General features: G+C 50.5%; 8 protein-coding genes across 8 annotated transcripts; 3 read left to right on the top strand and 5 right to left on the bottom strand.

Moving 5' to 3' along the window:
- Nucleotides 1–336: 336 nt before the first annotated feature.
- On the top strand, nucleotides 337–2,616 carry N7484_005600 (uncharacterized protein; the record flags this gene model as incomplete). The annotated part of the gene is made up of 1 exon (XM_057116019.1): nucleotides 337–2,616. One exon carries the CDS (start codon nucleotides 337–339, stop codon nucleotides 2,614–2,616), a length of 2,280 nt encoding a protein of 759 aa, XP_056971902.1.
- A 479-nt stretch (nucleotides 2,617–3,095) lies between these two features.
- N7484_005599 (uncharacterized protein) lies at nucleotides 3,096–5,444 on the bottom strand (the record flags this gene model as incomplete). The annotated part of the gene is made up of 2 exons (XM_057116018.1): nucleotides 3,096–5,353; nucleotides 5,432–5,444. The coding sequence occupies 2 exons, from the start codon at nucleotides 5,442–5,444 to the stop codon at nucleotides 3,096–3,098; spliced, it is 2,271 nt and encodes a 756-aa protein (XP_056971901.1).
- Nucleotides 5,445–5,796: 352 nt separating this feature from the next.
- On the top strand, nucleotides 5,797–6,678 carry N7484_005598 (Rab family GTPase; the record flags this gene model as incomplete). Its single annotated transcript, XM_057116017.1, has 2 exons — nucleotides 5,797–5,865; nucleotides 5,920–6,678. The coding sequence occupies 2 exons, from the start codon at nucleotides 5,797–5,799 to the stop codon at nucleotides 6,676–6,678; spliced, it is 828 nt and encodes a 275-aa protein (XP_056971900.1).
- Nucleotides 6,679–6,979: 301 nt separating this feature from the next.
- Nucleotides 6,980–9,448, bottom strand: pmt2 (uncharacterized protein; the record flags this gene model as incomplete). The annotated part of the gene is made up of 5 exons (XM_057116016.1): nucleotides 6,980–7,623; nucleotides 7,693–8,452; nucleotides 8,510–9,062; nucleotides 9,130–9,260; nucleotides 9,317–9,448. 5 exons carry the CDS (start codon nucleotides 9,446–9,448, stop codon nucleotides 6,980–6,982), a joined length of 2,220 nt encoding a protein of 739 aa, XP_056971899.1.
- A 911-nt stretch (nucleotides 9,449–10,359) lies between these two features.
- On the bottom strand, nucleotides 10,360–14,961 carry N7484_005596 (putative MFS monosaccharide transporter; the record flags this gene model as incomplete). The annotated part of the gene is made up of 9 exons (XM_057116015.1): nucleotides 10,360–10,748; nucleotides 10,810–11,522; nucleotides 11,579–11,772; nucleotides 11,824–12,112; nucleotides 12,181–12,258; nucleotides 12,329–12,692; nucleotides 13,638–14,440; nucleotides 14,506–14,654; nucleotides 14,797–14,961. 9 exons carry the CDS (start codon nucleotides 14,959–14,961, stop codon nucleotides 10,360–10,362), a joined length of 3,144 nt encoding a protein of 1,047 aa, XP_056971898.1.
- Nucleotides 14,962–15,503: 542 nt separating this feature from the next.
- spt16 (chromatin-remodeling protein SPT16) lies at nucleotides 15,504–18,949 on the top strand (the record flags this gene model as incomplete). Its single annotated transcript, XM_057116014.1, has 7 exons — nucleotides 15,504–15,686; nucleotides 15,772–15,856; nucleotides 15,920–16,041; nucleotides 16,106–16,258; nucleotides 16,318–17,743; nucleotides 17,799–18,397; nucleotides 18,455–18,949. 7 exons carry the CDS (start codon nucleotides 15,504–15,506, stop codon nucleotides 18,947–18,949), a joined length of 3,063 nt encoding a protein of 1,020 aa, XP_056971897.1.
- A 1,957-nt stretch (nucleotides 18,950–20,906) lies between these two features.
- On the bottom strand, nucleotides 20,907–22,406 carry N7484_005594 (CDC50/LEM3 family protein; the record flags this gene model as incomplete). The annotated part of the gene is made up of 5 exons (XM_057116013.1): nucleotides 20,907–21,006; nucleotides 21,060–21,988; nucleotides 22,049–22,145; nucleotides 22,210–22,246; nucleotides 22,310–22,406. The coding sequence occupies 5 exons, from the start codon at nucleotides 22,404–22,406 to the stop codon at nucleotides 20,907–20,909; spliced, it is 1,260 nt and encodes a 419-aa protein (XP_056971896.1).
- Nucleotides 22,407–23,591: 1,185 nt separating this feature from the next.
- Nucleotides 23,592–24,674, bottom strand: N7484_005593 (SWIRM domain-containing protein; the record flags this gene model as incomplete). The annotated part of the gene is made up of 1 exon (XM_057116012.1): nucleotides 23,592–24,674. One exon carries the CDS (start codon nucleotides 24,672–24,674, stop codon nucleotides 23,592–23,594), a length of 1,083 nt encoding a protein of 360 aa, XP_056971895.1.
- Between the last annotated feature and the right edge of the window lie 635 nt (nucleotides 24,675–25,309).

The raw sequence follows: 25,309 nt of genomic DNA, 5'->3' as shown, positions 1-25,309 counted from the left end.
CTTAAAAGCGGCAAGGCGTGGATACCTGAAAGGGCAACCCCGGACTCCCCCCATTTGCTCTTTCGCTCTTTCTCTCATCGGCCACTTTTTCTCTTTCAGCTCTCTATCCTGCTACTTCTTCCTTTCCTCGCGCGCTTCGAGAGCCCTGATGAGCCTGCTCGAGGCCGCTACCCCTCCACTCGATCTCTATGCTTTGACCCGCCCCCATCACTTTGGCGCATACCACGGTGCTTCCCGTGATACTTCCCCCCTCCTCCCACAGACCCTTGACGAATCGAAGCGCGCGCGCAGTCCTCCATCAATGGTGAGATAAATCACGATTTCCCGCGGACTGCGATGTCGGTGAACGATCAACCCCCCTCTGTGGACGTAACAATCTCCCTACGCGCAAGCCAACCTGCTGCGGACCTTCAGAGCCTGGACCAGCGATTGAAGCACCTCTCAGACGACGTGCTGCCTCCTCACCCCTACCTCTTGACCCTCCCGACGAAGGTGCCATTTCGCCTGGGTCCCCGCTCCGCGAACAATTGGGCGGTAGGACATGACCGGCCGTTCACCCCCGAGGAACAGGAGCTTCAATACATGACCTTTCTGACCCACAGTGATACAGACTCATTACTGAAGGCTGTTGGAGACTGGTCTGACGAGAAGGGGCGCATGATGGCCGACCGGTCCACGGCGCCGACGACCGCAGAAACCCCGAAAGACAACATCGCCAGAAAGAAGATTAGCTTGAACGACTACAAGAACCAAAAGAACAGCAGCCCTTCCCCGGCCGTTCATGACCAGAAGAATCGGGAAGGACGTTACCCGGCTACACGTGAGGAAGTACAGCAGACACCTAAGACTGGCCTTGTAAAAAAGAGCGACAAGGCCGAGCCACCTCATTACCCTCCCAAATCACAATCGCAAGTCTCGCTTGAGAAGGGGCCCAAGAAACGACCGTCTACGTCTGATCTCGAAACTGTCAGTTCCTCGGCGACCAGAGGCCAGGATATGCATTCATTCAAAAAGCGACGACTCTCTCCGGAGAAGGAGGTCCGCAGGGATCCCACCCCAACCAAATCCAATTCACCGAGACTCCCCGCGCTTCTGTCCCCGACACTTCCTCCTACGGGACCTAAATTACCCCGACTATTATCCCCCACACTCCCGCCAGATGTTGAGAAAGAGCTGGCTCGGCTCGGAGATCGTTCGCCGCCTCGTCACTCCCCTAAACGTGACACCATAACATCCAAACTGAAGCGAGACGAAGCAGCGCAGACCAGAACACCGAATTCGACCAATAGTGGCACATTTTCAAGTCTACAGAATGGTCGTATGGGTGTTCTTCCCAAGGAAACTAATCAGGAGATGATTGTCAGATTGCGATACGGGAAGGGCAACAAGAAACGGATCGAAGCATTACTTAAATTCTCCGGTAAAAGGAAATCTAATCGGCCTGAATCCCCGTCTAGGCATGGCATAGACCCAGATGAGACCCCAGTGGAGAAAAAGAAGAAGGGGGAAAGCGGGTCCACGCGTGGGAATGGTTCTTCTGATCGACTAAAGCCTAAGAGCAAGCATGAGGAAGAACTGTCTAGCTCGGGGGTTAGCCGATCAAAAGAACCCAAATGCTCCGTCGAGAAGCTTCCTACCCCACCACTAAATCCGTCTCGTCATTTGCCGGTCAATGACAAGGTGAAGCCCATGTTACTGACACCGGTGAAGGATGCCAAAGCCTCGCTTCCACGACGAAACGACCTTGGGGAAGGCGAAGGAAGGACACCGGTGAACCCGACCACCAAACGCCATTCTATCGACCCCGGCACCAGGGGATCTCCATCTCAGTTGGACGGTCGTTCTCGAAACACTGATCGTGATCGACGGGCTTGGCGGGACGAGTTCCAACGATTCACCAACATTGGCCGAGAACTAAAGCATGCTGCAGTCCGGTACAATGCCAAGCCTGATTCGTCCAGCGCCGATGAAAAGTTAGCAGCCGTGACCGCCATCGAGGCTATCATGGGTTTCATTGTTGCATTCGTGGCGGATGATCAATGTAAGGTTCATACCCGGCAAGTCGGGGATTCCTCGACCTGGCAATCTATCTTGGCATACTGGCAGGTCGTGAGGAAGAACAGTACCTCATATCCAGTACTGCACGGCCTCTGTCTGCTCTTGGGCGCTGTATCCTATGGAGCTATTCATTCCCTGGACCTTGAACGCCTCGCCGTCAGCCCTTTACCGGGCGAACATACACCGGTGCCGACGCCCGGGAGTGATGGAAATACCGTCCTGTCCGATGAAAACAAGAAAAGCCGGAAAGAATTCCTCGAGCTGAAGAATCGGCTCCCTGAATGTTGGAAAGAATCACAGAAACTGTGGCTAGAGGGCACTCGCAGTCTCTCCGAGGATGTGTTGAGCACAGAGTTCCCCAATACCTGGTCTTTGCGGTCTCATAACCATGGTGAACGAGGCAAAGCCACTCCCAGACCTGGGGATTATGCCGGTGATTACTTCCTTCCATTAGGAGGGACCACTTCGCCTATCGAGGTGGTTCGCTTTGGTTGGTCTCTTCTCCAAGAGTGGTGCACACATGAGAAGGTGGAGTGGAATGGTCGCTTGGGTCTTTAGCACCAGGAGCTGTTTGGTCTTTGGATTTTCTCTTTCTACTCTCCGTTCTCTATATCCCTTTTTCTGTTTTGGCGAAAGCAATGGGTAATCTTAGGCGTCCGTGGGGTTCTTTTGCATTTCGAGTGATTTCATTCCTATGATACCATGAAGCCCTGGAATTTCCGTTCCAATGTAGCTATTTCGATGCTTGAATATATCACGTTCAATACAGATGATTCTTTACATGTCTACAAATTCCATTCAAAAGATAAGAGATTTCATTAAACGCCTCCAGCCCATCAGTCCAGTCGCTAGGTGAATTGCAATGTCAAAAGGTCGCTCAAGTATAGGGGGAACATGTCGTGATCATCAATGGGGCATTGGAGAAGAGAAAGATAAAACACCAGATGAAATCTTCCAGAGACCTCAGCTTATAGAAAAACAAATCAAAAAATCAAAAAACCAAAAAAAGATAATGAAAATGAAAATGGAAATGGAAATCAGACTTCTCGATAATCAGATTGGAAATCGGAATTTGAGTCACCAAAGAGCCATCCAGCCTCACGGCAATACCGGGCCTCACGTCCGTGAATACCTACCTCACTCGCCCAGCAGATCACTGAAGCATCCACAATGTCTGCAATGACACTTTCCATGGCACCAAGGATACTCCAGCCAATCATGCCCGCAATAAGACCAACGACATAGGCATATAAACTACCCCGAATCGTATTGCCGGTAGCGACAGTGGTCAGGCTACGGGCAGTGGTGACCCAGCCACCAAACCCCAACGCTAATGACATCATGAAGCGTGCAGCGTGGAGGATCAGCTTAGAGAGTCGGTAGGAGAGTAGTGAAGCCGAGGCCTCAGGTGAGCGAGAATAGGCTCGGGGATGAAGTGACGATGAAGCGGCCGACGGAGCAAGAACCGCCATCTGGCTCAGTCCGCGTGCAGAGGCGGCCAGTGGCTGTGAATGGATGGCTCCATAGGTGAGGGCGAGGGGGTTGGTGAGAAAGGCAATGGGACTTGGAATAAGGGAGTAGGCAAAGAGACTCAGCAACGAAGATACGCGGCTGGGGAGCAAGAGCAGAGGGAGCCGAATCAATAGACTGAGAAGTCGAGACAGACAGATCGTACCGAACAGTGTCGTGGCAGCATGAACGATGGCAGCGTGGACGATTTGTCTGGAGGTGGGTGCTGGACTTGCTAGTCTGTGAAAATACCATTGACTGACCGTGGCTGCCGTGACGGCACGCTGGATACCAGCTATCACGCCAATTGACCACAAGTAGACTATCACAAAATAAACGCCCAGCCACCAACTGCTTATGTCTATAATGAAGGAACTTGATTGAGCCAGGTGGCCTCCCAGGAACACGCGGGTGAACATGAGCATCCATATCCAGGTCCATGAGACGACACAAGCAAGCACACCTAGTCCCAAGGCAAGAAGCTCCGGATTCGCAGCCAGAATGCGACAGGAGAATTCAAGCACACCGATCGCTTTGCCGATGGACTGACGACCCTGCACAACGTTGTAAATCCAGAGGCTCGCCATCAGGAATGGGACAAGTGAGCCCCAGCGCATGGCCTTGTCCTGAACACTAGACCCATGCCATTCACCCTTGAAGCTCGAGATAAAGGGGTATAAGGAGAATGAGTATAAAATGACGGGGACAGCGACGATAATTAGGTAGACTAGAAGTCGCACGTAGGATCGCAGCAAAGCAAGCCAAACAAGCGACACGAAGATCGAGATCAGGGTATAAATTCCAAGCAGAAAAAAAGAGCGGTGGACAGTGAAGTAGATCGTGTCCCCCCACTTCCGCTGATCTCCGGATGGAGTGGACGTGTGTAAATAGACAAGAAATGCCGTGGCAAATAGACCGGCAAGGGATATCAAAAACAACTGACCCCAAAAGGAATCATGTACAGAGGCTTCAGATGCGAGCGGCGAGATAGACGTCGGAAATGAACCTGCCGAGCTCGGTGGTCGCGGGCCATTAGAGGGAAGTGGTTTGGCATGTTCCGCAGAAGCTTCGAACCGATTAAGCCCAAAGTGATCTCGCTTGGATACTGGTCTTTCTCGAAAGCGTTGGATAGGCGGTTCATCACCTAGGTAATCAGAAGGGCCTCGGTCATCCTGATCCAGGATATCTCGAATGGAGTCCTCTAGTCCTATGTCAACCAGATTCTCTCGGACTTTAGCATTGTCTGGGCTGGAACTAGGCCCCGGTTCTAGCTCTGTCAGTTCTGCCACAGCTTCGATCCGAGATCGATGAGGAGCGGAAGCGCCTTTCTCCCCTCGCCATGAGCTCTTGATTCCCTTCCCATTGCCGGGGCGATCTTCGTCGTATGGCAAGTGACCCTCGTCAAATCCTACCGAGCGTTCTGAATCATCATCAAGTTCAGAGGACTCTTTCAAGTGACTGTCTCCAAAGTGTCGCCGTGATCTTTGTAATGCATAAAAATCGGCAATCTCACGCTCACGCTCCGTTTCATCGTCTTCTTCCCGAAACTCATCCGTGGCACTGTAGAACAGAGGAGCTTGCTGGGCTGACACCCGGGAGGCAAATGGGAAGTTGGAGATCTGAGAAGCACCAGGCCGATAAGGATCCCCAGTCCTTAAAAAGGAGCGTGACGGCGGATTCCGTGAACTGCCCTGACGCTGGTTAGGGTGGGCACGGCCAGTTCTTTGAAGTTCGTCTGGACGAGATGCTACTCGCGACTGTGACTGGGCGAGGAAGCGTGAGGCATCTGACAAAAAAATTTGACGGTTAGTTTGAGCCGAATGATGTTAAAAGGTGTGACGAAGGCCCGATATCCATCACCTACATTCCGAGAACATGGCCCACTATCGGGAAGATTGGAGTATGTGTGGAGATGGGGGAGATTATTGTATCTCTGGCAAATGTGCCTGGGCCAAAGGGAAAAAGGGCAGTCAAGGTCTCGGTATGAGTTAATGAGGAAACGAGGTCACCTTGACTCTCAGGTCAGTCCCTACCCCTCTTATGAAGACTAAGTTGAAGGCCAAATCAAAAGTGAGAGCGAGAGAGAGAACAAAAGGTCATTCAGACGATGCAAGCGTCATCCGGGCAGGTCTTCCCCCCGATAGCTGACTCATCCTGATAACATTCCACTCCCTGAAACTGCATCATCGCAATTACAGTTGGGCAACAATACACGATACTTCTTCCTCCATGTCCCAGCCATGGGACTATATTGCTAAGCTCGTCTGCATCGGTGACTCTGGTACCGGCAAGTCTAGCGTGAGTATGATGCATGGCTTGCGTTGGGTGTAGCTAACTTGAATAATTCCAAAGCTCACCATCCGTCTCTGTGAGGGTCGCTTCTCCCCATCGCACGATGTCACCATCGGGGTTGAGTTTGGGTCCAGGATTGTGCCAGTAGGGCCACCTGCCTCGCTAGAGCTTGGCATTGAGGAGTTCTCTCGCGACGCGTCCGGCTCCGGTGGAGACCCATCTCCATCGGAGTCCGCAACGTCGGGTCTACCCAGCCCGCCACGGAAGCCTGAGTCTTCTTCTCCTCAAAAGCGAATGAAACTTTCATTGTGGGATACTGCTGGACAGGAAACATACAAGTCTATCACCAGATCATACTTCCGCGGCGCGTCAGGGGCTCTCCTTGTTTTCGACATCTCAAGACGCTCAACCTTCATCTCCTGTACTCAGTGGCTTCAAGATTTACGGCAGATTGCAGAAGATGGAATCGTGGTCATTCTAGTAGGCAACAAGACCGACTTGGCAGGACATGAGTCTGGCTCGAACCAAAGACAAGTAACGCAGCAGGAGGCCGAGGAGTGGTGTCGCATGAACAATATTGTTCGCTACGTCGAAACCAGCGCCAAGTCCGGGGATGGGGTGGAACGAGCCTTTTTGGAAGTCGCGGAGCGAATCTATCGTAACATCGAAGCCGGCAGATATGACCTTAATGACCGTCGCAGCGGAGTGAAAGGGTTTGGCGCTTCGGGGGGAGGTAACACCGGGGTGCCTAAAACAATTACCTTGGGCATGGATGATGCAATGCGCAAAGGTAGTGGCTGGAGCGGAGGCTGTTGCTAGGAGTATTACTACGATGCAACCGCATAAGACGCCAGACGCAGCAAATCTTGAGCGCCTTGCAGGGCTATTGATCCGGGTCCAGCTGAATAGACCAAGTTTAGGGTTAAGATTGCGCGATGAAACAAATCCATGTAAGGAAACACATCAACATTATGGTTTCGCCGTTTATAGGCAGTCTCTCGTACATACAGTCTTCTTTGGACTTTGAGAATGGATAACAAAAACGAGTCAAAACACCCCACCCCACCATCCCAAAAGAAAAGGGGGGCATAAGAAAATGGACTTCCATTGTCACTATTCATTAGTTCGAAATCCGCCAACCAGACAACCAACGCAAGTAAGCCCACTGCTGATGAGGACCTTCCATTCCAAACACAATGGCACGGAAGTAGATGAATAGTCCAATGACAGTCACGTATAGGGCGGTGTAAAGGATGACCATGAGGCGAGCATTCAGGCTGCGGGAGATCCAGTCAATGCAGAAGCCGAACGTGATAATAGCATAGTATAGAGCTGGATAGTAGTGGTGGACGTAAGTCACACGTGCCATGATGATGAATGGCAGATAGTGCAAGACCCAGCCGATGGCAGGGTACAGACCCGAGTAGTGGATGTGATCCATATCCGCCTGGCTGAGCTCCTGGTAACCTCGTTGCCAGCGAAGAAGGTACCACACTAACAACAAACCAAAAACACCAAGACTTGCTGTGCTGCCCCAATACACAAGGGGATTTCCGAGAAGGAAGTACTTAATAACACCGTCATCCCATGAGCACATGCGCAAGCCCACATTCAGAATCGGCCATTGCCAGAAGGCAGAAGCTAAGTCGTCTTGCTTATCCGGGTCAGGGACCAAGGCGTTATTGGATGTCATCATAGCCACGTTTAGGTGGATGAAATCCTTCAGGAAAGGCGACTTGTAGGAGCCAGGATCTCCGGGAGGCACTGTGTCATTGAGGTTAGAGAGAGTGCTTTTCTCAGTAGTTACACTTTACCAAGTGATATATTGCTTACAGCGCTCATTGGTGTGCGACTCCACGTTCCAGTGGGTGTAGACATCGCCTGGCTTATTGTCCTTGACACAGGTGGTCTCGATCTGCTTGAAGCCCCACTGGGGCAGGTTGACATTTCCAGCCCGCAGGTAACAGCCTAGCACGGGATGGCGGAGTCGAAATGCAGTCGTCAACGTCCGAATTCGGGAGCGATCCCGGGAGGCAGCATCATCGACGACCTCAACCTTCCAGTGATCTTTATCGTCTCCAATGGTAAGGTTTCCATAGCAAGAGACTTCGTGGTGGGACTTGGTAACTGGAGCGGGGATTGCATGAGAGTGGAGGTTCCGGCCGGTCTGCCCGTGAATGAGACGAATGGTGTCTCCATCGCCAATGAATCTCAAATCTCCCTCGGCATCATATTCCGCCTCTTGTCGGTTGGGGTAGATAAACCAGTCATTGTTTGCGTCCTTATGATGGTAACAAGTAACCTGCTGCTGGTTTGAGCCCTCGGGGAATGTTTGGACATGGGAATGCAGGAGGCCACCACCATAGCCCATGTTCTTCAAGGTCACACGGGATCCAATTGCGACTTCGAGGGGACTATCTCTGCCAACCTCAGTGCCTCGCAGGTTGGCCTGGAAAAGGGAGCTCATCTGGGCATCTCCTGGTCCACTGTTCGACAGAACCAAAAAGTGCGCATAGAAAGAAGCCATATACACCAGAATTGGAATGACAATCAAACCTCCAACACGAGCAAAGAGGTGCTTCGCCAGCACGGTCTAACAAATGACCTGTTAGCCAATCATCCTGTTTTTGGCAGACTGGCCAATACTCACCTGAGGCATCTTCAGATCGCCGAATTTATTCCACAGGTCCTCAATGGTATAGAGACCGACGATGGCGGTGCAGAAGAAGCCGACCCACTTCACGCTGCACACACACCCAATGCTCAATCCAGTCAGGCAAAGCCAGATATACCACTGCAGTGAAAAGCTTTCACGCTGGAGGCGGTGGAATCGGGCCCAGCACAAAGTGGTTGTGAAGGTGAAACAAAGCAGCATGGAGTCTAAGAGAATAAAGCGAGAAATGGTAGCGTACGAGTTCTCAAACAGAACCATCAGACTGATCAACCATACGGTAGCCTTGCGAAAGTTCAACTCGCGGGCTGTGTAGTAGGCTAAGGGAACGCAAATAGCACCAAACAAAGCATTGAAGGCGCGCATGAAGGTGTAGTTCACGTCTTCGGGATATTTTTCACCGGACTTGAATTCAAAGGATCCGTTGTAGCCAGCAAGGTAGCCCGAGAGGCCAACAAGCATCTTTCCGAGGGGGGGGTGGACATCGAAGTAGAACTCGCGCTTTAGGTAGTGGGAACCGAACTTGCCAAAGCTATGAGGATGAAGTTAGACAACTGTCGCGGGGGAACTAGAAAATTGAGGGATTCATGGATCCTTACTGGGCTTCATCCCAGGTCACAATGTTGGAACGACCAATGCGGTAAAGTCGAGTAAAGAGGGCAAGAGCCGTTAGGATGATGGGGGCCAGAATTGGCTCCCAGCTGGCTAGTACCTGGAGAAAAGAAGTAGACTGGCCCCAAACCCTCAATTAGCAGGTTCAAGGAGTGGGCTATTATCAATTCCTACCTGTGGCTTTTGCTTCTTAACATCCTCTGCGGTGTAAGGCACAGGCGTCTGGGGTTTGGCGGTATCTGGGACATTTCTCCGACGTAAGTCAGAATCATGTTTAGCCCCGGTACTTATGGCTGTGTCAGCCATGGCGTCGGGGAAAGTTTTTTTTGATCAAAGAAACGTTCTTGTTGGGCGAACGATCAAGGTCGTAGGAGTACTCGAAGGAGCCCGATGGGAAAGGAGAGGAAGAGTAGCAGAGACTCAAAAGGTCATAGTGGCCACAAAGGCCTGAACAAAGCTAACGGGGTTGCCGCAAGCACGGAAAGGGGGGAGCAATAGAATGATATAAGGAAAGAAAAGAGAGAGCTTGGAGAAGAGGAAGAGAGAATAAAAAGAGGAGAAAGAAATAGAAAACAGAGAAGGAAGTTTGGAGGGATAAACACGCTTCTCCTGAGCCGTTTCCGGGAACGTGGTCCTTTCTCCGCCTTGGGGAATTGCAACCGAACCCTCCAACTGGTGAACCCAGATCAGATGAACTCATGGATTAGAGTGGTCCGAGATAAATTGTCGCACAGCTTTCAAGTCTCATTTATAGCTCTAGAGGTATCATTGCGAAGAGTATATATAATGAAAGATGAAGTAGCAAAAACCATCGGTGCGGCTGATGGATCCGACAGAATTACATGCAGAAAGGAAAAAATTCGCCATCAAACATAAGAGTGGTCTAGACGACCCCACGACCAATATCGACAAAAGAAGCACTTTCCCTCCCTCTATGACTTGACGCCAGACAGGGCAGCAAGGTATGTAAAGGACAGATACACCGTTCGAGAAGGGTCGCCGAATACAAGCTAGACAAGTCGGGTATACAGATTTCCATAAAGAGTGCAAGAGAGTGGAAGTAGGGCCTACCCCAACCGTAAAAAGTAGAAGAGGATAATAGGACCAAATTGAACAGCCGAGGCCGGGGGCCTTCAATTGAAAAATGGGAAAGACTTCAGAGGGTTCAAGATGCAAGTGAAGATGAAAGAGAAGAGTCATGAAGACCATTCCCTATCTCACTCATTTCCCCCCTCTCCCTGTTCCAAGCGTCGATAGCTTTGACTGGTAGTACTTCGTTGCCGGCTGACCATATTCGAAATCCAGCCACCAATTCCTTCACCTCGACTCCCACCCGGGGGAGAATTGGGCTGACCAGACTTGCTGGGCCCATCATGGCTCTGACTTAAAGATGGAGGGTCAATATCGAGACCGGGAATAGCACTCTCACTTCCAAACTGGCCGGATGGTCGGCGTATATCGAGAGAAGGAACAGGTGATCCAGCACCAATGAGTGATCCTCGCTCACCATCAGTGGCTGGGGTGGGCATGGCGGTCGACGCATCCCCAAATAAAACATTCATATCTTCTAGTCGAACACCACTAGTCTCGGGGTACAAAAAGTACACTGTGCATCCATCAACGTGTTATTCAAATTCGGTGGGAGGAATGGGGAAAAAAATTCTTACCAACTACAAAGCTGCATGCGCAAAAAAAGGCATGGACCAGATACAGTCGCCATTTAATAGCACCCTGTAGAACTGGAGTCACTTCTCCGACAAGCCAATTGCAAGCCCAATTGGCCGCGGTACTCAAACTGGCTCCCTTGGCACGGATGCTCAAAGGAAGAATCTCAGGGGGATAAAGCCACGGGATTGGACCCCATGACGCCCCAAATGCGGCGTTGTAGACCATGACGAAAATCACAGTCAAGGTGGGCGTGGCACTAATCTCGATATAGATGAAGTAGGATATCAAGGAGAGAGAGATGAGCATCGCTACTGCTCCCGACAGTAGAATTGGCCGTCGACCCCAGCCATCAACCAGGTACCACGGAGGGATGGTGGAAAGAAGATACGAAATCCCGTTGATACCTGTCATGAGGATGGCATCTCGACCAGCCCAGCCAGCGGATTCGAAAACAAGGGGTGCATAGTACGAAATGACGTTGATGCCGTTCAGCTGGGCTAGGGCTTGGGCCGACATGGCGATGAAAACTCGTTTATTATAGCGGCGAAACATGTCCCCGTAGGATCTTTCTCCTTCCTGGCGGTGCAGGAGAACCCCCATTTTAATTTCGCGATATTCTTGTCGTGCTTTATCATTATGGATGTCACCTTCGCCATAGAGATTGGCGATAACCACCATGCCTTCCTCGTCATGGTCGTTGTCCAAGAGCCATCTGGAGGTAAAGGAATGTCAGGTCACGGAACTTCATACTCTCGAAGGATGACCTACCGGGGAGACTCGCAGATGAGCAAACTTCCGATTCCAAGGGCGAGACCCATGATACATTGAAATAGAAGAGGCAGCCGCCAGGAGTAATTCGACTCAATGAAGCTACAGAAGTAGTCCACCCATACACTGGTTGCATATCCGGCGATGTTTCCAGTGAACTCAATGCAGGCCAACTTACCGCGGTTATGGGGAGGCTGGTACGGTCAGTATTTGATTACCTGTGAGCCGTCAGGAGGGACTCTTACTGAAATTTCCGACTGATACACGGGCACAATTGTCGACAAAGCACCCACGCCGAAACCAGCAATAATGCGGCCCACCATCATCATAGCCATGCTGGTAGCCAGGGTTTGGAGACTACCTCCGATGAAGAACACTAATGAACCATAGAGAATCGTCTTTCGTCGGCCTATCAGATCCCCAATTTGGCCGACCATGAGAGAAGAGATAAATGCCCCAATTTCCAAAATGGCCACCACAGTGCCAATCGTGGCCCGCGAGGGCTGGTCAAAGTAGTCATCAAAGTACCAGCCACTATCTATCGGTTAGATATATTACTGGGTCTTGGGCTATGGGTACCGGGTGGGGTAGAGAATACGGACGTGATGATACCGGACATGACGCCCTGGTCATAACCAAACAGGAACACTCCTAGTGATACGAAGACACTTGTGAAATACCTACAAAGGCATCAGTATGTTTACTGTGATTTTCGCTGAGTCCCGAGGAGGGGACCGAGGGGACACTTACAGCAGGGGTTTTCCCACCAAGCCATGAACTTGGGCATTTTGCCTATTGCTGGGGGTCATAATGTTGGCTAAGAGCCGTTCTACTCGAGAGATCCGCCGTGGTGAAGGAGTGGGGATTTTAATCTTCTCCTTGAGAGCTGTGGTATGGGTCTCCAAATCTTGCGGGTAGTGTACCCGCTTGGAGGAGTTCTGCCGTCCTTTACGGACCAAAAAGTCACGCTCGAGGGACTCGTTCGGGCGGTTCTGGAAGGGATCCTCCGCGAGTCGTTCGGCGAGATCGCCGGTATCCGACCAGATGGAGAAGCCAGACTCAGAATGAATTGATGAGTGGGACGAGCGGCGGCTACCTTTCTCGCTTGCGGATTCTAGGACGATGGATTGGGTGGGGGAGCGGGAAAGAGACCGGAGGGGAATGACGCGTGGGGAGGTTGGAGAGAGAATGATGACGGTCGATGGGCCGGAAGCCCTCGTTTCTTTTCAGTCAAAACCAACGACAAATCAAGTAAATTGGAAAATAAAAAATCCCAGGGAATGTGTCAACCCCGTACAATAGCAACAGGGAGTTGGATACCAGAACCTTCCCTTTCTTGGGGAAGTTTTTGGAGCGATCGCGATAGGCTGTAAAGTTGCACAATGCCTAATGACTGGGTAGTCAGGTGGATATCGAGGAGCGTGACTTGCGGTTAGATGATTTTGGATTTGGGGATTTGGGGATTTGGTGCTTTGACTTGAAATATAATAGGTGGTCCCAAGCAATAGGGGGATGGAGGGGCGAAAGGACGGCGAAACGAGTTGCAGATGTGTCCAGAGTAATGATTTGGCCTTGAGTGACCTATCTCATAGGTCTGGTTCCAGTTTGGAGTAGTGAACAGATTGAAGAGGAAGAGTCGAAGAGAAGAAGTGTCGATTGAATACGGGGTAACCAGATCCACAGTGGAGAAGAAAACCAAGAACGTCTACAAAACTGGGAAGATACCCACTACTATAGACGTCAGTGTGGACTCGGTGTTTAAGATGCGTCCATAAGTATGACCATGATATCGAGATTATGTACAGATTATTCTTTGTTCAAAAGCGAAAGGACAAACAGGAGAGTCTTCTCAGGTTCTATATCTGTACCTGATTGAGGCGCCCAATTTCGGTGCCTTGCGTTGCGCAAGGCTAACTGACCACGCTCTACATTTCATCCCCCAGGTGTACCCCTGATCAAACAAGATGCAAATGAAAATGCACGAATCAAAGAAATTCAAACCGCTAATTCAGTAGAATGTCATATCCATCTTTCTGGATGTGCACGCTGTCCGCAAGACTCGCGTATCGTCGCCGCACTAGCTCAAAGATGATGAGACCTGCACTGGTGCTAGGAACCTGTCGGACGGAACTGCTCACAAAGCCGCGGAATAACCATGAGCGCCACCCACCGGCCCGCTCGGCCTTGCGTCGGCATCGTTTCCAGGTCTCTTCGTAGGCATGGTAGTACAGCCGGAGCATCTGTTGTCGTGAAGGGTCTAAGCTCGCCTGGTGATCCAGATACTCTAATCGGCCCAGATGTAGGTTTTGGATTCGGCTAAGAGGGTGCTGTATGGCTTGCTGCGCTACCGATGCTGCCACTCCCGCCATCATCAAGAAACAAGGCTCCAGGGCATAATGAGGTTTGATAAGCGGCACGCCTCGATCGCTGGACCCGGAAGATGGAAGCATATCCAAATGGTCGGCATGAAGAGACCCATAATACCAAGTAACGAAAGAATAGTACGACTGCGATTTGACATATTCGAAGGAGGAGAAAAACACGGCATAACCAAGCGAGTCGCGTAGAAAGGAGAGGCTCCAGCCGGCAAATACTCCCCGGAGCCCGATCTGTTTCAGTTTGTGATGACCATAATGCCACATACTCCGGTACTGACCCTCCAACATATCACTGGTCTGTAGGCGGACCTGTAGGGCATCCAAGGGAGCCGCAACGATCGATTGAATAGTTCCTGCGGTAAATCCAGCGGTGAAGGTGGCTGATGGAGGCGCGGGAGGCCAGACACGTTTAACTCCTTGGGACACAGGCTCATGGAGGGCCCCTAACATCTGTAAATATGAGGTATAGAGAACGGCTCCGATGCTAGAAAATCATGTCCGAGTCAACATCCTCGGACCATAGAGTGGAAGGGAGTAAGTGCTCCTCACGCTGCATTCGCCAAAAGAGGTGGCAAGACTTGGTTCGGAATGAATTGCCAGCCATATGTTCGGACTGCATGAAGCAATAAGCCAGGGGTAGTGGTGTGAATGGACCATTTGCCGTCTGCAACTCGGGGATTCACAGCTCGGGCAAATGCCTACTTGGATGAGTACCAAAAATGATTAGCCCGGGTACCAAGGGTATAAAAGGCGAAGGGGTTATGTACCATATAACTAACACACAAGTTAACATCCACTATGGTACGGGGGTAACATCATTGTCATCAGAACCTACTCGACACGGGTGCGAAAGAAAGCCTTGATCGGAGCTCGGAAGTAAAAGGCTACCATCTGCGCACTAACAGCACGAACACCAGCTGCTGAGGCCCCAGTTGCTGCATCATTGCGCGATTTTGTTCGAGAGCCTGGGTCCCGAAGATGGGGGTCCAGGTAAATTGGGTTCATTGCAGACCTTATCGGTCATCGCACCGACGGTTCGTCAGGTTGTATTCGATCGCTGTTAGGAAAGACAGCCAGGTCCGGTCACGGAGATATTTAAACGAAATAACAGATAGAAAACAGAGCAGAGAACATGTCGGCGATCGGACACACCAGCTCCTCTAATTCGTTGAGAGCGTGAAGTCTTTCATGGAGTACGAAAAGAGGAGCTTTGAGAAAGCAGCAAACGCTAGTCCCAGAGAGGCAAAACTGATACTGCGGAGGGCCGGAGCAGCCAACCATGCCAAAACGCGCTTTTCGCGTCTCTCCGTCTTTTCTAAGGAAGAAAGACAGTGCAAGATTCTCTTGTATCTTAGACATCTCCCCGCCCTTCGCAATTTCACCTTCTTTCATCCACCACCTCACATTCAAATCACTTGCATTCTTGATTCCATCGTTTTTTTTGAATGCGACCTTGATTTTAGCTTTTGCTCTCAAGGAAAGCTATCGTATCGTCAACCTCTCTCTCGCTGCTGCCAGCAGACCCTGCTTGCGCCAGATCGCCCATCATGGCCGAGAAGATTGCGATTGACAAAAATACCTTTTTCAATCATCTGTCCAACTTGTATGCGTCATGGAAAGCCGACAAGCGTTCTGGCAATGCCCTGTTCGGAGGGGCAGGCGCTATTGTTATCCTCATGGGCAAGACCAGAACCGACGAGAGTGCTTTTCAGAAGAATAATGCAATGCACGTAAGTTGCCAGCATTCTTTTATCCGATCTTGCCTTACATTGCCGATGCCAGTGGCTTAGATTACTAATTTGAATGAACCTTTAGTTCTGGCTTCTCGGCTACGAGTTCCCGGCGACGCTCTTGGTCCTGACTACGGAAGCGGTCTATGCAGTTACTACCGCCAAGAAAGGTGAGCGAATTTGGCTTTGTGAATCCATGCGCGCCAGCCCGCTAATACGATTGTGGGGAATAGCGGAGCTTCTTGAGCCTTTGAAAGGTGGGAAGATTCCGGTAGAACTTCTGGTGACTACAAAGGACCCGGAGTCCAAGACGAAGGCATTCGAAAAATGTCTGGAGGTCATCAAAGGCGCAGGAGTAAGTCATCCGAAAACATGCGTGCTCGATGATGGCCAGCAATTCGCTAAGCCTTGGATAACAGAAGAAAGTTGGCACCTTGCCAAAAGACACAACTTCCGGCCCCTTCGCCGATGACTGGAAGCGCGCTTTCGCAGAAATCTCCAAGGACATCGAGGAAGTTGATATCACGCCAGCGCTCTCAGCTGCATTTTCGATCAAGGATCCCGAGGAACTGGTGAGTCTGGTTGCACTGTGGGATAGGTCTCGAAAAGCGGTGGCTAATACAAACCAAAGGTCTCCATTCGGAACGCCTCTAGGGCATGTAGCGGGTTGATGTCGGAATACTTTGTGGATGAGATGTCTCAACTGCTAGATGAAGAAAAGCAGATGACACACAAAGCCCTTGCCAGCAAAGTTGAGGCGAAGATCGATGATGCCAAATTTTTCAACAAGCTTGCCCGTCTCCCATCGGAATTTGACGCCGAGCAGATTGACTGGGCTTATGGCCCGGTAGTTCAGAGCGGTGGAGTTTATGACCTAAAGCTAACTGCAACCCCCGATAGCAAAAACCTCCAGCCGGGCATTATCCTTTCAAGCTTCGGTATCCGCTACAAAACTTACAACTCCCTTATCGGGCGCACCTACTTGGTGGACCCTAGCAAATCCCAAGAAGCAAACTATGCTTTCCTGGTGAGCCTGCACGAGACGGTCATGAAGGAGATCAGGGATGGAGTCGTTGCCAAGGATCTGTACAACAAGGCTCTGAGCCTAGTCAAAACCAAGAAGCCAGAACTTGAGAGCCACCTGACCAAGAACATTGGCTCGGGAATCGGTATTGAGATCCGAGATGCCAATATGATCCTTAATGCGAAGAACACTCGAGTCTTGAAGAATGGCATGACCCTGGCGATCACCATAGGCCTGACCGATGTGAAAGATGCCAGCTCTAAGGGCAAGGACGTCTACTCCATGGTCATCACTGATACTGTTCGCGTTGGCGAAAATGGCCCTCATATCTTTACTAAGGATGCCGGCATTGATATGGATTCGGTTTCCTTTTACTTTGGGGATGACGAAGAGCCAGAGAAACCGGTGAAGGAGAAGAAAGAGGCAAAATCTAGCGCAATCGCTAGCAGAAATGTGACCCGCACCAAGCTTCGAGCGGAGCGGCCGACTCAGATCAACGAGGGTGCTGAAGCACGCCGCCGGGAGCATCAAAAGGAATTGGCGACGAAGAAGACCAAAGAAGGTCTAGATCGGTTCACCGGGACTACTGGAGACGACAATGGTGTGGCCCAGAAGAAGTTCAAGCGCTTCGAATCTTACAAGCGAGACAACCAGCTGCCCGTCAAGGTCAAAGATCTTACCGTTTATGTCGACCACAAGGCGTTGACTGTTATCGTGCCAATCATGGGTAGGCCCGTGCCGTTCCACATTAACACCATCAAGAATGCCAGCAAGAGTGATGAAGGAGAATACGCGTATTTGCGGATCAACTTTCTCTCGCCTGGTCAGGGTGTCGGTAGAAAGGATGATCAGCCATTTGAAGATCCGAACGCCCATTTCGTTCGCAATTTGACACTACGATCCAAGAGTAACGATAGATTGGCACAGGTTGCGCAAGATATCACCGAGCTTCGAAAGAATGCTTTGAGACGAGAGCAGGAGAAGAAGGAGATGGAGGACGTGGTCGAGCAAGACAAGCTTGTGGAAATCAGAAGTCAGTAACGATGCATTTCCCTGAAGATGACCACCTTTATGCTAACTGAAACTAGATCGTCGTCCTGTGAAACTGCCCGATGTATACCTTCGGCCGCCGCTGGATGGCAAGCGTGTTCCAGGTGAGGTGGAAATTCACCAAAATGGTCTCCGGTACCTGTCGCCCTTCCGCAACGAGCATGTCGATGTGCTCTTTAGCAATGTGAAGCATCTATTTTTCCAACCTTGTGCTCATGAGATGATCGTTCTTATTCATGTGCACTTGAAAACCCCAATCATGATCGGAAAGAGAAAGACTCGGGATGTGCAATTTTATCGCGAGGCTACAGAGATGCAGTTTGATGAAACTGGAAACCGTCGGCGTAAGCACCGATATGGAGATGAGGAAGAGTTCGAGGCCGAACAGGAGGAAAGACGCCGGAGGGCTGCGCTTGACCGCGAATTCAAAGCCTTCGCTGAGAAGATTGCGGATGCTGGCAAGGATGAGGGTGTGGACGTCGATATTCCCTTCCGAGAGATCGGTTTCACCGGTGTGCCGAACCGCTCCAATGTGCTGATCCAGCCGACTACGGATGCGCTCGTCCAACTCACTGAGCCTCCTTTCATGGTGATCACACTCAATGAAATTGAGATTGCCCATTTGGAGCGAGTGCAGGTAGGCAATCATGTCTTCGGGTTTCTTGCGTCGGTCCCCTTGCTAACATGACTGTAGTTTGGCCTCAAAAATTTCGATCTTGTGTTTGTTTACAAGGACTTCCATCGACCCCCAGTGCATGTGAACACTATCCCGGTTGAAGCACTGGAAGGTGTCAAGGACTGGCTCGACTCGGTTGATATTGCCTTTACCGAGGGTCCCCTGAACCTCAACTGGACCACTATCATGAAAACAGTTGTGAGCGATCCATACGGCTTCTTTGCTGATGGTGGATGGTCTTTCCTGGCTGCTGAATCCGACTCCGAGGGTGGATCGGATGACGAAGCCGAGTCGGCCTTTGAACTTTCTGACTCTGAGCTGGCAGCCGCCGATGAGAGCTCGGAAGAGGATAGCGACTTTGACGATGATGCCAGTGCAGACGCCAGCGAGGAGGACTTCAGCGGCGATGAGGAGAGTGGCGAGGACTGGGATGAACTTGAAAAGAAAGCTAAGCGCCATGACAAGGAAGCCATGGTGGACGACGATGACCGTGGCACGAAGCGCAAGCGCTAATGCTGCGTGCATCCTTTCTCGATTTGCGTTTCTTTTCCCCGTTGGATCCAATCACCTTGTATTTCAAACTTATCTCTTTGTTTCCCAATGTGCAATTACTCTTATTTTTATTTTTTCTCCCAATTTCAAGGGTTGGCAAATGGGTGGGAGAGAAAGCCCTCGGTTGCTTTGATTTTACGGCAGACAAACCCATACTTGTCGACGAGACTTTGCCTCTTTTTCTCATTGTTCCCATCCTGATGTGATTGAAAACTCTTTGTTTCTGTTTCTTCAAAATTATGGAAATTCTTTAAATGCTTTCTGTAAGAGGTAAAGACCTAGAACCATATGATCCAAAGGAGTAGACACGTGTAAAATATACATTGAAAGTCTGAATGCGAAGAGATCTCATTCTATTTGCCTTGACGCATGGTGGCCCACATATTCCGCATTCGGTTCATCTGGCCCGGCGTAAAGGTCTCATAGCAGACATCGGACGAATAGTCCATGAAATTGTGGACAGCATCGAAGCCTGGATAGTCAGGACATGAATCCTTTTGAGCAGGACATCCGTCCGTGGGTGTGGATTGCTGAGGAGTGTCGGAGATATAATCGCCGGGGTTGCTTGCAGAGCAGGATTCTCCCTGGAAAGTATGGAGGAGACCGTTCCAGTGTCCAATTTCATGGATCGCAGTCCCTCCCCGGTTATAAAGATCCAAAGAACCACCAGGCATTGTCTTGGCGAGGATGTTGCAACCATCCTTAACATAATCTGTCCGGGGACTGCTAGCGTTCACACTTGGATCAGGCAGCGTACAGAAGCCCAACACGCTGGAAGATAGATCGTTTGACTGGCTAGCCCCGCGGTGCTCAGCCCGTCCAGCTTGTCCCGGAGATGCCTGTAAATCGGTTTGGAAATACACGTTTAGGGTTCGATAGCTCCCTCTCCGGAGCGCTTTCTTCATGGCAAGGTCATCACCGTCCTGTGCCCAGACATCATTCACGTGGTGGGTTACACCCTGCAGGCGATACTGAATGGCAGCATCCTCATACGCATCCTGCAGGATCGAAAGCTGAGTAAAGTCAGCATCAGAGAGCCTAGGGAGGCTGGTAGATGAGGCCATACCTGGGAATTAATCATATATTCGGTAACCTGGTCCACCTCGGCATGGCTGCTGATAATGTGGAACCAGGTTTCAATTTCTATAGGAGCTTGTCGGGCCTCGGACTCTGTGGGACCTGGATGGGCCTCATCAACCTTGACTTGCTGGAGGGCTTGCAGAAAAGATGAACCTGGATCCTCAGTGGCGCAGATGCCGCGTTTCTGGAACACAAGGGGGGCTAGACTGGGCTTGCAGCAGAAAAAGGGCTGTGGCAAGAAGCACGAGTGGCATGAAAGAGTGACAGACCATGATGTTCTGGTATAAAATATGCCCTGGTATCGTGAATTCCCCCACCCGTGAATCAGCAAAAGAAGGAAAGAGTGACAGAATATGATGATGAGTGGTAGGAAGAGTAACATTCGTGATTCATTTTGACTATGCTTCGCCCAGTCTTGATTTTGGTGCCATAAACCTGCTCCGATGCCATGAGCCCTAAGAATGCTGCGTCGCGATGGAATGTATGACCCCAGCAAGGGGGTGGGAGCATATGTACAGTAGGCATCGAGGATCAGCAAAAGAAAAGCCCGCAGAGTGGAGAAAGAACGTACACATCATAGACATCCCTATCTACAAGACTGATTCCTCGAATGGAAATGATGTCACACTCGAGGGTAGGAGAGAAAGAAGAATGCTCATTGTTATGTTAGATACATAAAAACTCCTTATCAAAACACCCAAGCCGGAACAGTAGTCCATTTATTCACACGATTTAAACCCCAATATGATACTGAAAACATGACAGAAAATAGAACGGAAACACCAGCGTAGGGGGTAAAAAAAATTCAATAACTGATTTTTCGAGTTTTTATTAGAATTTAGGAGCTTGGGCGCAGTCGGTCATCTCGCCCAGTAGCCATGGCAGTGGTTGGCTGATTAGTTGAATCCCAAGACAGATAGGTGTGGTCACCCAGTTTTCTATAGAAGGCATGAGAAATAAGGCACCAAACACTAGGGATATAGACACGTACCTTGGTCGAACCAAGTGAGCGATGGTGAATAGAGCTCCAAGAAGTACACACACACCTCCAACAACCACGTAGGCAATTCCCATGAATGGATTCTTCCCACCCATGACAGTGCGAGTAGAGAGCAGAATCGACTTTGTTCCATCATATTCGGTGACCTTGAATTCTAGACGGGCGTAAGCAACATAGAAATTAAAGGGGAATACAAAAAACTCACGATCAAGAATATCCAACTGATATTGTCCTGGAGCCATGGCAGTGTCATCATTCCGACGAGAGAGTTTGCTGAAAGCTGGCAATCCAGCAGTTCTCATCCAAACCATAAAATCTTCATCCTCATGAAGGTTGGGCATGGACTCATTCGTATAACTGCCATTGTATTTGGTCCAGTTGGGTGGAGGAACCACCTGCCAATGCTGGTATTTGGTTTTTTGGTAAAGCGCTTTGTCACTCTCCCAGGCGATTCCCTTTTTCGTCATGTTGTAGGGCGTCGAGTCATTGTCGTCGAAACGGGAAGGACTACCGATGCTGTCGTTAAAGCGGGAGTTCGCAATCAACCCACATGGATAGTACGCTTTCTTTGTGGCTGGGTCCGTCGTGAGGGGGTCACACACGCTGCCCGAGATCGTTTTGTTGCTGAGAGCTTCGCCCTTCAATTGATCCAATTGCAGTGACTGGACATATCGGCGATGGTTTTGATAAAAGTTGGTGAGGCGGTAGTACAAGAAAACCGGAGGTCCCATGGATTCAGGGATTTCAAAGTAAAGGCTGCAGGTGGTTTGGTTGGTGGCCTCGTCTACAGTTCTCTGCCATGATGGAAGACTAGTGGACTTCGCTTTGAAAGTCGCTGACACTCGATCAGGGATGGTAGTCCGACTAGCTGTTGGGGCTGAGCTATAACAATCGGTGTAATCAATCGATATCTCTTGGACCTACATATTGTGTTAGCGGTTTCAAAGCGTTTTGAATGGCACGACACAACGGAGACAGACTAGAGAGCTCGCCCAGAGGAGGACACCACCGAGTGGAGCAAAAATAATGCCCACAACAAAGAACAGGGGAAGAACACTCTTCGGTGTTAAAATCGGCCTAACCAAGGAGCGTCAGTATAGGCCGAAGACTACGCGCCAGTGGGAAAAGGCCGAATACGTACTGCCATGCTTTCAACCGCTGCTGCCGAAAAGCGGTATCTGGTCATGGAATGGATTAGTAGAAGGACCGAGGACGGAAGTGTCGGAGCAGGGGATACACACTGGCGGGTCGCCGGGACTTTGGCTTCTTGTCGCCATCGACCCTGGAATGTTCCTGTTCATCGATAGACTCGGCGCGGGTCGCCTCGGCCTGGGACATGGCTTAAATAGATGTTCGTATCAGGCAGAGTGGTGGTGAAAAGAGTGATGCGAATGGTGAAATGAGGGAGACGTCAGAAAAAGGTGGCGCCGGGGCGGAGCCAGATCACTGGATTGGCGTCCGCAGCAGCCCCACATTTCAGGCCAACGACTATATAACTCATGTTCTACATGCTAGTAATAGTTAACTATGTTAGTGGTCATGAGGAATCCACAATTGCTTAAATTATCTAACCAGGTCATATTCTGATTCAACTACGTTAATTCTGAAAGATGGTAGGGACTACTCATTATGATTGAAAATTTTCAGTCATTTGCAAGGTGTCTGATATTTCAAAGGAATCGTATCTGGTCAGGGTATCATGTCATCCCGGTTGCTATCGCAGAAATCTTCCCCGGTCATGATGCGAACAAAACAAGAGCAAGAAAGAGAAACAGAAACAGTTACCGAAACAAAATCTCGCAACTCCGTGTGTTGAAGGGGTATGTGTGGGCACGTATGGAGCCCCAAGTCTGCCATTCTAGATGGATATGAAAACGCCATAGAACGCCGGGAACAAAGGATAGGCAACAGCTAGGCGTTGCGATCAAACAAAATCCGTGGGTAGAACTAATAGCAACTTCATCTCGCAAATAAAGATGATAAAAAAAAAAATAAGAAGAACCAAGATCCCAATGTGGAACGTTAAAATGGAAGCTGAAGTGAAAAGAAAAACGAAGGTATCATCAAGCGTGTAGCGGACATCAGAGGCAATAAAACTGAAAGCACCACTGTTCGATGGCCCAGCTCTTAGTAATCACCCAAAATTGATCTCAGGTAGGTACAGCGAAGGCTGAAGTCAATGAGGATTAATAAACATTCGATCCGAAGAGGCACGAAAAAAGACGCGAGCTCGCCTTGGCTGTTCAACAGCGACGTCGAAGGAAGCGGCGGGATTAGAAGGCTAGATGGGAGGGTCGTACCCAGGCCTCATTCAACAGCCCCATCTGAAGGGTATCAAGCCACAAGCATTGCATTGTGGGGGGGGGAGGAAGCGTGAAGAAAGCGAGGGGGGAGGGAGGAAGAACGGGAGAGATAGAGCCAAGAAAGAAGGTGGAATTCGCTGTCAAAGCGAGTTGGGCATAGAGACGATTGAACTACTATGCAGGAGGGAGTGGGGGAAGGAGAGTGGTCTTAACCATAAGATCATCTCAGATACTGGTGGAAGAACTCGGGCTTGAACCATCCGACACGCTCATAGGCAGTCCAGAGCTTGCTGGCTTTGTTGACATCAATTTTGCAGGCCTGCTGGGCATCCGTCTTGCGGAATTCCTTGCCCACGCCTAGGGCGCGCACGCGAGCTTCAAAAATGCGGCGCTTACTGCACAGATAAGTGGCGCAGGACAATCGCAGGGTAGAGGCTAGATTCAGCTCGGCCGGACTGAGCATATGTCTGTCCGGGTCATTGCTCAAATCCAACATTTGCCCTTTCCAGTCGGCCTTCAATGCTTTGGCGTTGCTGCCTAGCGTATCCAATGGAGGCGAGAAGTCCTGCAGGGCCTGAAAGTCGGTGTCATCCCGATTGGTACCCAAGGCCCGCGATTTGGAGGCACTAGGGGGGGAATCAAAGGTATCCATGGTCTGTTGCTTAGGGGTAGATTTAGGGGTGCGCTTGACTCGGGTGCGCTGAACCCGGGGGGTCATGGCCGCTTTCTTTGGGGCCGGAGCAATCTTCTTCAACTTGGCCGCCAGATCGGTCGGTCGGTAGCGATTCATCAAGGCTAGCTGCCGTTCCAACGTCTCACGCTCCTCCCGGGCCCAGGCCATCGGGTTGCGGTTGTACTGGGTAGAAACGATGGGGACGCACGACAGCGCAAGCAGATATTCATCGCGCGTGGGTTTATTACGCTTGTTGTCAAAGCGAGCCATGTGGGAGGTGATATGCTGCTCCACGACGGCCTCGGGGGTGGAGTGGATGGGACCGAAAAGCGGCTGTTCCTCCCCCGCGATAGACTCATGTCGAGGGAACAGCACTGGATCTCGGGAGGAACCCACCTCACGCTCCATCTGCTCCGCTGTGTGAGAGTGTCGTTTCTTGGTGCCCGTGTATGGGGTCACCGGGGGCGACGGTAGATCCATCTCCGACTGTGTACGCTTGCGATCAGCTGAGATGGGGGGTAGTTTGATATCCAAGGACGAGGAGTCTCTGATGAATGGAGAGTGTTGGAAATTCTCCAAAGGCTTCGTCTCCGGGGGTGACATCAGGCTTGATACAGGAAGACGATTCATATTGCTCGGGTGTTTTCCCGATTGTTGCATACCAGAGGTCATACCAGAAAGAGCAATTCCAGCAGTTAGGCAGGAAAATTGAGTTCTTTGGGCAGATATGGAGAAGGGGGAAGAGGGGGGGGGGTGGAATAAAGAGATGGATGGAGGTGAGATGAGTCGGGGAGAGAAAAGTAAGGGAAAGTGAGGTTAATGAGTCGAATTGAATGTTCCAAATTGAATGTACAATGTACGGATGACGAAGTGGAAGTCAATGGAAATGCAGGCCCGGGATTTGTCACACAGGTGGCGATAACCGGTGATAAGAGATCCAATGGCCGAGGGATGAGTCAAGCCTCATTCCCAGGAAATTCAACCCAAGGGAATGGAAAATCGATGGGTAGATGGGGGAGGAGAAAGGATTGAAGAGGGAAACAAGAGCGAAACGATGGGAAAACAGGGGAATATGACTTCTGGATGAGTCAAAGAAGAGGGGCTGTGTACTGTGAATTAACGGAGTGCGGGGTGGCGCCTATCTTATTATAGTCATCTGGGCACCCAATGACACACAGATCGCCCCATTTGGGCCCCATGACAACATCCCATGCGGGCAATCATCGTATAAGACCTCGCGATACGCCAATGGCTGCCTGTGTGCC

This window comes from Penicillium longicatenatum (assembly GCF_028827895.1).
Source record: "Penicillium longicatenatum strain IBT 33135 chromosome Unknown contig_3_segment0_segment0, whole genome shotgun sequence".
Taxonomy (NCBI): Eukaryota; Fungi; Ascomycota; class Eurotiomycetes; order Eurotiales; family Aspergillaceae; genus Penicillium; species Penicillium longicatenatum.
This window is presented reverse-complemented; position numbering and strand designations above follow the sequence as displayed.